Source organism: Myxine glutinosa, chromosome 4 (assembly GCF_964187855.1).
Source record: "Myxine glutinosa chromosome 4, kmMyxGlut1.1, whole genome shotgun sequence".
Lineage (NCBI taxonomy): Eukaryota > Metazoa > Chordata > Myxini > Myxiniformes > Myxinidae > Myxine > Myxine glutinosa.
Window position 1 is genome coordinate 85,818,736 of NC_136264.1, and position 12,110 is coordinate 85,830,845.

General features: G+C 44.1%; 1 protein-coding gene across 1 annotated transcript in view; it reads left to right on the forward strand.

Annotated features, from left to right (window-relative positions):
- Positions 1-12,110, forward strand: part of LOC137424946 (proto-oncogene tyrosine-protein kinase receptor Ret) — a 172,083-nt gene that overhangs the window by 152,160 nt on the left and 7,813 nt on the right. Inside the window, exons 16-17 of the mRNA XM_078775263.1 lie at positions 7,886-7,956; positions 9,072-9,209. Of these exons, the coding sequence (XP_078631389.1) occupies positions 7,886-7,956; positions 9,072-9,209 (209 nt within the window). The remainder of the gene's footprint in view (positions 1-7,885; positions 7,957-9,071; positions 9,210-12,110) is intronic.

Consider the following 12,110-nt stretch of genomic DNA (forward strand, 5'->3'; position numbering starts at 1 on the left):
CTAGTGGGACAAGGAACATGGGAAGAGGTACATGGGAAGAGGTAGCCTTGGATTGGTTACCAGAGGAAAAAGGAAATATGGAGCTCTGGAAAATGGAGATGCAACTGCAGAGCCAGGAAAGGTTAAAAGAGTTGGAATGGAAAGCAGAAAAGGAGCTCGAGGAGAGAAGAGCAGAGGAAAGAGCAGAGGAAAGGAGAGCCGAAAGGGAGTTAAAGGAACGGGACATGGAGTATCAGAGGGAACTTAAACTCAAAGAGCTTGAATTACTGGGGGAACGGAGAGAAGTAGTATCCATGCCGGCTAGTTCGACACCCAGTCAGAACTCTTGGGATGTTGGTAGGCATGTGAGGCTGGTTCCACCCTTCAATGAAAAGGAGGTAGCCAAGTTCTTTTTACACTTTGAGAAGGTGGCTCAAATGTTAAAATGGCCTGTGGGGTCATGGATTATGTTAGTACAAAGTGTTCTGGTGGGTAAAGCTCAAGATATCTATTCGGCTTTACCGATTGACCAATGTGCAGATTATGAGATAGTGAAGAAAGCCGTTCTCAAAGCCTATGAATTGGTCCCTGAAGCTTACTGACAAAAAATTTGGAATGCCAGGAAGAGGGAGAGTGAGGCCGATGTGGAGTTTGCCAGAATGAAGGAAACTATGTTTGATAGGTGGTGTGACTCGAAGGAGATTGGGAAAGACTTCAACCGTTTACGACAATTGATCTTGGTGGAGGAATTCAAACAGTGTATCCACGTGGACATTAAAGTGCATCTGGATGAAAAAAAGGTACCGGAGTTGTATGAGGCAACAACAGTGGCAGATGACTATGCCTTGACACACCGGATGGGGTTCCACAAACCTAACTTCCCGCCTAGAGTTAGCCAGGGGAGTTACGGTAAATCAGGTTCGGAGAACAAATTTTCATGGAGGCGGCCGAGAGAGGACTATGGGGAAATATCTGATACCGCGACTTTTACGGATCAGAAGACTGCAGTTCCAAGGCAGACCTATCTTCCGGGTGGCCCGAAGCAGACCACGGGTTTTTCCTCCGGGCCTACTTGCGCTTTTTGCAAGAAACCTGGGCATTTGATGTCCCAATGTTACACCCTGAAAAGGAAAAATCAGGATCGGAGTCAGGCTAGTGCAACTCCGAATGCGTTGGCCAATGCGAGAAATCGTCCTTGGAGGACAGTGCCTTGTGAAGGTTCCCGTGCCAAAGTTACAGCATCACAGAACGACCTTGTCCAAGAGGGTTACAAACCTTTTATTTCCGAGGGGTTTGTGTCACTGGATGGGGACTTAACTAACCAGAGACCTGTTAGGGTATTGAGGGACACAAGAGCACATCAATCTTTGATGCTTGAGGGCATTTTGCCATTGTCGGAGAAGACGGCAACGGGGGTTAGTGTTCTCTTACAGGAGCTTGGTGGCTATGTTAAAGCTCCTCTTCATGTCATCCATTTAAAGTCTGAGTTGGTGTCAGGACCGCTCACTGTGGGGTTACAAGCCACTCTTCCTGTAGAGGGAATCTCTTTTATTATCGGGAATGATTTGGCCGGGGGTCGAGGTTCTGGTAATCATATGTTGGTTGAAAAGCCCAGTATGGAAAATAATACAGCACAGTTAGAGCAGGAGATTCCGGGTATCTTTCCATCCTGTGCAGTGACTCGTGCTATGGGTAGGAAGTGCTCTGAAGAGAAGGAGAAGGAAGGTGATGTGGATTTGGGTTCCTTAGAGATATTGGAGGAAAAGTCTGGAAGAGATAATAGGAAAGGGAGTGACATCAAGGAACTGAAGGAAAAGGTGGCATCTGGACCAAAAGAGAAAATGGAGTGTCCGTCGGAGACATCTGGGAAAGAGGCTGAACAGACGGTGCTTGTCCGAAAGAGACTTGTTGAAGAACAACACAGAGATTCGGAGCTCCGGGGTTTGATTGGTAAAGCCATTACAGAGGAAGAGGCTATGAAGATACCTGTTGGTTACTTCATGAAAGGGGAAATACTCATGAGAAAATGGAGACCACCGGAGGTGCCAGCAAATGATGAGTGGAAAGTTCATTACCAAATTGTGGTGCCACCGCCATACCGGAAGGAGATATGGAGTTTGGCACATGAGACACCTTTGGCCGGACACCTTGGAGTGAACAAGACATGTGACAGAATTTTGCTACATTTTTTCTCGCCAGGATTGCGACGTGATGTGGCGGAGTTCTGTAAATCTTGTCATTCATGCCAGCTGGTGGGAAAACCTAATCAGAAAGTCCCATCCGCACCTTTAAAACCAATTCCATCTTTTGAAGAGCCATTCAGCCGAGTCATTATTGACTGTGTAGGCCCTTTACCTAAAACTAAGGCTGGACATCACTATTTGCTGACCATCATGTGCGCTTCCACGAGGTTCCCAGAAGCACTGCCTCTTAGGAAAATTACTGCGGCAGTTATTGCGAAGGCATTGATTAAATTTTTCACTTTGGTTGGCCTAACTAACGTCATCCAGTCTGATCAGGGTTCCAATTTCATGTCAATGCTTTTTCAGCAAGTGGTACACCTGTTGGGAGTGGAGCAAGTAAGATCAAGTACTTACCACCCCGAGAGCCGAGGGGCCTTGGAAAGGTTTCACCAGACATTGAAGAATATGGTCAGAACGTATTGTTTTGAATGTGACAAGGATTGGGATGAAGGAATACCCTTATTGTTGTTTGCTACGAGGGAATCTGTTCAGGAGTCATTGGGATTCAGTCCTTTTGAACTTGTGTTTGGACACGCAGTTCGAGGACCATTGAAATTGGTGAAAGAACAGTGGCTACAGGAGGAGTCGCAGTCAACAGTGGTGGAGTATGTGTCAACGGTTAGGCACAGATTGGTAAAGGCTTGTGAAGTTACGAGAGGAAACTTGAAAGTGTCACAGGATAAAATGAAAGTGAGACATGACAAGAAATCTCAGATAAGAAATTTCAGTCCTGAGGACCGGGTGTTAGTGTTGTTTCCTGTTCCAGGTCAGCCACTACAGGCTAGATATTTTGGTCCCTATGCAATCGAAAGGAGGGTTAATGAAACAGATTACGTGGTGACAACTCCCGACCGACGGAAAAAGCGGCAGCTGTGCATGTCAACCGACTGAAGAAATATTATGAGAGGAAGCCTGTGGAAGAAATGGTTCCTGTCTCACCTGTCGTGCCTGTAGTCGGGGTGCAAGAGAATCCAGAGGTTGAGGCCGATGTGAAGTTTGATAACTTTGATGACCAGGCATGTCCCAGATTGAGGAACACGGAAGTGTTGAGTAATTTAGATGAGAAACCAGGTCATTTGACGAGGGAACAACAAGGACAACTATCCAGCCTAATTTTTGAGTTTGCACATTTGTTCACAGATGTACCTGGTCGTACTGACTTGGTATATCATGACATTGAGGTGGGGGAAGCCACTCCTGTGAAGCATCACCCCTATCGGATGAACCCTGTGAAGATGGAGTATCTTCGGAAGGAGGTTCAGTATATGTTGGAGAATGACATCATCGAACCAAGCAGCAGTGAATGGAGCTCACCATGTGTGTTGGTTCCAAAACCCGATGGCAGTTTTCGCTGTTGTACGGATTTAAAACGGGTTAATGCAGTGACCAAGACCGACTCCTATCCCATCACGAGGATTGATGACTGTATTGATAGAATAGGCCCAGCTAAATTTGTAACTAAGTTTGACTTGCTGAAAGGGTATTGGCAGATTCCTCTTACTGATAGAGCCAAGGAAATCTCGGCTTTAGTCACACCAAATGGGTTGTATCAGTACAAGGTTCTTCCCTTTGGATTGAAAAACGGGCCTGCTACATTTCAACGGCTGATTAATAAGCTCATTGCAGACCTTGAGGGGGTGGAGGCTTATCTGGATGATTTCATCATCCACACCATGACCGACCATGGAAGATCATATTAAACAAATTCATGCATTTTCAAGAAACTGACCGAGGCAGGGTTGCCCATGAACTTATCTAAGAGTGAGTTTGTAAAAGCACAGGTGGTGTTCCTAGGCCATGTGGTAGGTCAGGGTCAGGTGCAACCGGTGTCAGCCAAGGTAGAAGCCATTGATCGCTTCCAAGTTCCAAAAGGGAAGAAGGAGCTTATGAGATTCTTGGGTATGGCTGGTTGGTACCGGCGGTTCTGCAGGAATTTTTCTGATGTGGTAGCCCCTTGAACGAATTTGCTGAGGAAAGAGACCAAGTTTGTTTGGGATGACAAATGCCAGGCTGCCTTTGCCCACGTCGAAGCGATATTAATGAGCTCTCCTGTCCTAGCAGCCCCGGATTTTCAAAAACCTTTCAAGTTGGCCATTGATGCAAGTGATGTGGAGGATGGGGCAGTTCTATTACAGGAAGATGGTGATGGCGTGGATCACCCGGTGTGCTATTATTCCAAAAGGTTTAACAAACATCAGGCAAATTATGCCACTGTGGAAAAAGAGACCCTTGCTCTCCTGCTAGCGCTTCAGCATTATGATGTGTAGCTATCTGGGAACTACTACCTTTCCTATAAAAGTCTTCACTGATCACAACCCCTTAACCTTCATTCAAAAAATGAAAAATAAAAATCAGAGGTTGAAGAGATGGAGTTTGTCTTTGCAGGAGTTCAACTTGGAAATTGAGCATGTAAAGGGCAGGGACAATGTCGTTGCCGATGCTTTATCCAGAGTGAACTAACTTTGAAAATTCCTGTAGATTGTTTGGAAGTTTTGTTGCTTTCTTCTGGGGAATATTAGTTATTGTTGCTCACGTGAGTTGATCAGCCATAGGTTGATTGGTAGTTTTGGGTGTGAGATTTACTTTTGTTTGTTAAAGAGGGTTTTTGCATGAAAATAACGTTTTCACTATGTTCAAACTTTCTTTCTTGAGGGTGGGGAGTGTTACGGATTCGTCACTTCCGTCTTTGTGGTTTTCATCCACTGGAAGCATTTTTAGTTTCATATACTATTATTGTTACAGTTTGAGTGTGAAATGGAGATAACTGTCTTCAAAGGTAAAAATTAGTGTTTCAAAAGAAAAACGAAATGGATCCGGAGAAACCGGAAGAAGAGGAAGAAAAGGCTGGAGCAGATAGAGGGAGATCGGGAAAGGAAGGCCGATCTGCTTCGAGGTGTCGAGCGGACGCTGGGGGACATTGGTCATGAGCGAATATTGGTTTCCCCGGGAAAGGGATTCCTGTGACAGTGTCATTATTGCTTGGATAATAAACCTGCGTGACGGGTTTGCTTTTGGTTCCGAAAGTGAATCATTGCTGGAGAGCAGGTATGCCTCCATTACGGGCCCGTCCGCCATTTCACATCGCACCAGCCAATTCACCTCGCACCAGCCATTTCACCTCGCACCAGCCATTTCACCTCGCACCAGCGATTCGCCTGGTTCTCGTGTGTGTCGTGGATTTTGCTTGGGAATTCACGGTTCTCCGCTTGGGAACTGCTGCTCGTTCATGTCAGCGTCATTGCCTGGTGAACTGAAGGTGTGAATTCCCAGTCACCTTTTGGGTGAACTTTTACCTGACCAACGTCGGCCCGACACCTCACCAAGCAGCTCTTCGGCAGCGTCGACTGTCGGCCATCCTGGGTTCAGGTCTCGGTGCGACCTTTTTCTTGTGATCCCCGGAGCATGGATCGACTTTGACCTGGTGTCGTGACAGTGACTTTGGGGGTGTTACAGTTCGCTCACGTGGAGTACCGTGAGTTATTGAGTTAAGAAACTGGTGGTACCATCATAGGAATTATATGGTGTTTGCTGTGCAAGTGAGGTTTTCTTGTACGTGCGTTACTTGTTATTATTGTGTGGTTTTAATACACTACTTGGGTTTTGTAACACCTGATTGGTGTGGTTTCACCATTGGTCATTGGCACACATAATAGCACATCTTTCTGCCGTGACTCCTTTCGGGGCTCGGAGGTACACCGTGACCGGGGTTTGGGGAGGAGCACGTAACACAAGGCTACACTGTCTTCAGCCCAGTCCTATTCTTAATCTTCATCTATAATCTTTCTGACTCTCTGGAAAATGCCTCTTTCCCTCTTTGTTAATGAATGCTCCCTACACCATAGTATCCTTCATACCTCAGCCAGGGAGGTAGCAGCATCATCCGTCTCTGCAGACCTTCATAAAATCACAGGCTGGTCCAACACATGGAATATGATTTTCAATCCTGACAAATCCGTCACTGTCTCTCCAGAAGGACAGTCTGGTGAACCCTCCGATCTACTTCCTTAACAAACATATTGGAGAAATTCACTCACTCAAACATTTGGGCTTCAGCATCGGCCATGATATTTCTTGAGCAAACCACATATCGAAGTTGGTCTCCAAAGACAACCGCCATATCCTCTGTCATTGGGTATCCTCTATCATGCAAAGTCTTTACTTGGAACGTCTGAACTTTTATTTCTTACAAAGCCTTCATCCACAGCTTGATCTCCCTTTTGGGCTGGTGCCCTTGCCTATCACCTCGCTCAGCTTGATGTCATGGAAACCAAGGCCTTCAAGATCATTGGAATCTCCTGCAATGAATCTGAGTCTATGGGTCTATTCCTTTCACATCACAGACAGGTCAATGGTCTCTTGGTCTTATACCACCTCCTTTTTGGTCTTGCATCCTCTACTGCTCTTTCTGTGCTTTGCCCTCCCCCCCCCACCCCCTTTTCCACCTGGTTTCTGCTTGGCACATGCGGTCTCTGAATTAGCCACTCCAGGTGGCAATCCCAAAATCCAGGGTCACTGCTCACTTCCACTCATTAGTTCCTATTTTTTTCAAATTGAAGGAACCAACCTCCTCAGTCTGATCAATCTCATTCTTCCCTTCAGTGCTTCATGACAGCTGTTCAACCACCATCTTAGGTCATCCCCCATCCATATCCATAATATGTTCTATCCTCATTAACCCCTCCGAAGCCCAACACTTTCAGTGTTTCCAGGATATTGGGTTTTCCCCTGCTCCCTCACCTTCCTCTGTAAAAAAATTTTTTGTTCTATTCATACCTCTTCTCCAGTTTTCCCTTCCACTTCTGTGAATGAGGTTGTGCCTGTATCCAGCCTTTCATTCTCTCTGTCGTCCTCCCACTTCCGCTTTCTCTTGTTCCTCCCTGTGTCCTTCCGTCCTCTAGATCTCATTCTATTTTGTCCCTCTATCCTCGTACCCTGCTGTTGGTGTGTCCACCCTCTCCCTCTACAATATTTTCACTGTTCTTTTCATTCTGTGTTCTGTGTTCTAGCTCCGCTACGAGCGTCGACTTTGTATACACAAAATGGAAGTAAACTAATGGGTCTATCAATAAGAGGATGTTTTTGTGCTATTTTTTGTAATTTAGTGACATCAAAGTAGACAGTAGGTGACTTAGGGCAAATGATAGGTTGAACAGAGCAGAAAGAGGATATGCAAAATGTGCAGAGCAGGTTTTCATGATGCGGCACTGATTCCATATCGGCCATATCAGAGTGGGAGTTTAGGGTTTCCAGCAATGTCCTCACTTTCTCAGGTGAGAGGGTGTGAGTGGGTAGGGTATGGACAGGAAGTGAGGGGTTAGTTGTGGGACTTGGAAGCAAACACAAAGTTGTCATTTGGCCTTCTTACAAGCTGAATCAGCTGTAGTGCCATTTGAGGTGAGGGAAGGGATGGAGGAGGAGCAGATAGACGTGACAAAGCAACACCAGAGTCTTAAGGAAGGAGAGTGGATCAATTAATTCAAGAAGAATACACAAAAGAGACTTATTCCACATCCTACTTTTTGTTCAGTCCTATTTTTTTTGGATATACAGTCGCATTATATTGCTGCAGTTTGGTTTATTTCTCTAACTGGCTTTAAATTTGTATAAAATTTGCATAATGTTTAAAGACTAAAAACATTCATATTTCTTTATTTTCTCTGCAGGGTCGTATTCCAGTCAAATGGATGGCAATTGAATCTTTATTTGACCACATGTACACCACTCAAAGTGACGTGTAAGTGTCTGTTCCACTATGTTTTTAGTTGTAATGTGTATAATAGTGATATGCTTAAAGGCCGTTAGGTATTTTTGTACTACTGCTATTAGTATTCTTAAACACTTTATTCATGACTGATTTCGTCTGAAGCCTCTTGCGACTCGCTGCTGATTTGGAACTTTGAGACCTCGGTCTTCTGTGTTGGGCTACTCATGAGTCATTGAGGAAGGATCTCGAAGGCGTTGTGATGTGCAGTGAAGGACGTGGCCTTGATGGAGACATGGACATGCCTGGGTAGAGAGGGACGCAGCCGTGTAAGAGTAGTCTCTTTTTTTTTGCACGGATTAGATGCAGATTTTTTTTCTCTAAAAAACAAACGAACAAGTCGATAACTACGGAGCCGTGTTGCCTGAGCAACGGAACGTGTAGTTCCGAAAACTTTTGGAACGGTAACGGTAGCTCGCTTAACCTTGGTTGAGCAAATTCATCCACATCATTGCTGATCCTTGAGCCTTTTCAACGAAACAAGGTTTGAATTATTCCCCAAGAAACAAATCTCCCGATTGCACACCACATTATCACCTCAACTGGCAATGCACAGTTCAGAGCTAACTGGCCATGAGGCCACTAATAGCCTTGAGTTTTCAAAGTTTTGTAAGAGAGACACTCATTGAGATCTGTGAGCGTCAATCGGTCATTCACAAATGCATTGACCACCTTGAATCAAATTCTGGTTTGCTTTTGTTGAAGATCAATATTCTGGACGCCCGTTTTGCAGACATTAGCCATTTTCAAATGTTCCATCAGTGTGACTTGTGTACAACTTTAAAAAAGCAAAAGGTCTCAGAAAATCTTTATTCTGGGAAGACTATATAGGCTTCCTTGATCTGATCGTGAAGATTTTGCTCTTCCCCTGAATTGTTGAAGCTTGAAGACTGCCAGATCTTACTTCTAAATAAAGTCGTTTTACCTGCAGTTTGATATAGCTTTACGCCTATATTATCCCATCAACGATTGACCAACCCTTCCACTTATTGATCTTTACCATGAAGTCATTGAGGATATGGTATTTTAAATATGATTGGCATCTAGAGGTACTCCATCGATCTTGCTTTTTTTCTCCTGCCAAAAAGGTGGTCATTTGGAGTGCTGCTTTGGGAGATCGTCACACTGGGAGGCACACCATACCCTGGAATTCCACCCGAACGCCTCTTCAATCTCCTCAAATCGGGTTACCGCATGGACCGTCCTGACGCCTGTAGTGAGGAACTGTAAGGATCTAGTTTAATTCCACGACTCATCGTGTTGTATTTTTATTATTTGCTCACTGTGTTTGATCCTGAGCTGGAAGGATAGGTTAGAGGTAGCATACTCGTTTTCGTGCTGTTTAATACATGTTGAATTTCCTACCTGACTATGAAACTGTCTTCCTGGTGCTTTATTGGATCAATGGCATTGCATCAACGTGTGTGCCGTACATCAGATGGAATGGTAAACTGAGGAACCCTCATACAATTGATCACTGGTGCATGTTAGAGGTCCACTGTGTATTTAACAAAGAGTAGGCAATTGTTTGTCAGCACTCTGGCTTAAGTCCTGCCCTAAGAAGCTCGAGTCGAACATTAGGCCTGGCCAGCCAGACCTGGGCCAAGCAGACACACTCTATTAGCTGTTGTCCCCAACTAATGGGACCGGGCATATGATGATCATCATGATCATTGTAATCTGTATGGGAAACTAAAGATTTGGGGTCACCGGTCCATGTTACAATGGCATATACACTTGCCCATAGTAAGTTTTGAACTCTTGATGTCGACCTGTCCAGTTTTTGTGTAGAACGGAAGCTTAATGGAAAAGCATTATGGGATTAAGAGGTCCTGAGACCCTTTTTGTGAATTTGAGTGACAATCGAAACAAGCCTCTTTCTATGATCAAGGGAGATGGGCTGCAAAACAGAGAGAAAGAGGAGAGCCAGGATGGGTTCACAGGACTTGAGTATGACAGCACTAATGCACTCCGGACTCATCACTGATGAGGTGTCACGACTGGCCAGAGGTTTCTACATTTTGGCAGAGAAAAAGCTAACTGGCTTCCTGGAAAAGGTTGTTAGGAATTATAGCGCAGGGATTGGTGATGGAGTATTGGAGACCAGGCCTTACCAGCAAATAATGTTTCTTCATATCTGTGACCATAATAACTCCTTTCTTCATGATTGTGGAAATAGATGCATGTTTCGGAGATCAACTTTGGACCTTTTTTCAACAGTGAAGTGAAGCTCCTCCTGAACCTTATACAATATACATGTATCACATGCAAGACTAAGTCAGTCCACTTTTACATTAATTACAAGGATACGAGTAAAGAATGGACAAATCAACACGTCATGTGGGATTTGAACCTAGGTTTCTGCCAGGTTTTTGATTCAATCTCAGGTGGACCTGATGTTGGGACCTGACTCACCTGGAATGTCCACACTCTTTATGATTGTGCTTAGGAGCAACTGTAAGTTGCCAATGGTTGAATTTACTTTTGAGACGGTGAAGTGATATGCTTCCTTGAAATTGGCTCACGACATACTTGAGTGTATCAGGGTGTGAAATAGAGCAAGAGAGCCGGAGACAAGAGGGAATAACCGGGCGAAGAAATAAGAGTACATCCTTGAGGGAGAAGTTTTATGCACTATTTATGTCTGCATTTGACAAAATGACTGACCAATCTTTCTGAGAGATGATAGACTTTAAGCCAGCATTACCATTCTAAAAAACATTCTTATGGCCCAGCTTTAGCTATTCCAATATGAAACCATCCAGTTTACAATTTGGGCTGATAGGATGGCCTAGAGATACGCCTACTCGCCTCTAAACAGTCTAGTCTAGGTTTGAATCCTGATCCAGCTATAAACTGGCATCCATCCAGGTTTCACAGGCAAGGTGATTCATCGATGCGTGTGCCGTCCCTCGAATGGATGTTGAACTGGGCGTCCCGTCTGCTGACGTTCGTTGGTGGACGCTAAAGATCCCACGGTGTCCTTTGCGAAAATTAGGCGAGCTATCACCGGCACCGTAAACAAATTCCAGATTCCTTACCTTAACTGAACGTCAGTCATGCCTGGCCAGCCGGTTCGTGAAAGACTTCGGCCAAACTTCCCCTGGCCAATCCCACATAATAATAAAGAAGAATATCCAGTTTACAATTCCTTCAATTACTCACAATCTGCACCAACATGCTTTGTGGCTCTTCTGGATGGCCATTGACAAAAATAATTGACTTTTGAAGAGGCATTGCTCTTGTGGTAACTAGTTAACCCTCGCAGGAGGAGAAGGTATTGCATTTGGGTCCGTCTGTCTGTTTGTTACTTGCAAAATCGAAGATTTTTCAAGTATATTGGTCGGTTCCGTTTGTGGTTCTGTCTGTCTGTCTGTCACCGGCCTACAGGTCACAATTCTAAACCGATCGTCACGAAACTTCACCAAGTTGTATAGGTCGTCCCAATTGAGAAGTCTATTGATTTTGAGGTCAAAGGTCATCGAGGTCAAATTTCTAAAATCGCCATTTTAAATCCGATTGACTTGAAAATTGAATAGCATTTGTATATCAAATCACTAAATTGGGAAATGAACTATTTTTGAGGTCAAAAGGTCAAAGGTCAACTTAAGGGCAAATTTTAAAATTCATCAATTTTCATCTGAAAAGCCGTCAATTCTCAACCGATTGACTTAAAAATTGAACAGCATTTGCATATCGAGTCACTAAATTGGGAAACATACTATTTTTGAGGTCAAAAGGTCAAAGGTCAACTTAAGGGCAAATTTTAAAAATCATCAATTTTCATCTAAAAAGCCGTCAATTCTCAACCGGTTGACTTGAAAATTGAACAGCATTTGCATATCGAGTCACTAAATTGGGAAACATACTATTTTTGAGGTCAAAAGGTCAAAGGCCAACTCAAGGTCAAATTTTAAAAATCAATTTTCATCTAAAAAGCCATCAATTCTCAACCGATTGACTTGAAAATTGAACAGCATTTGCATATCGAGTCAATAAATTGGGAAACATACTATTTTTAGGTCAAAGGTCAACTCAAGGTCAAACTTCCAAAATCATCACTTTTTTTCTAAAAAAAACCCGTCAATTTTCATCGGATTGACTTGAAAATTGAACAGCATTTGCAC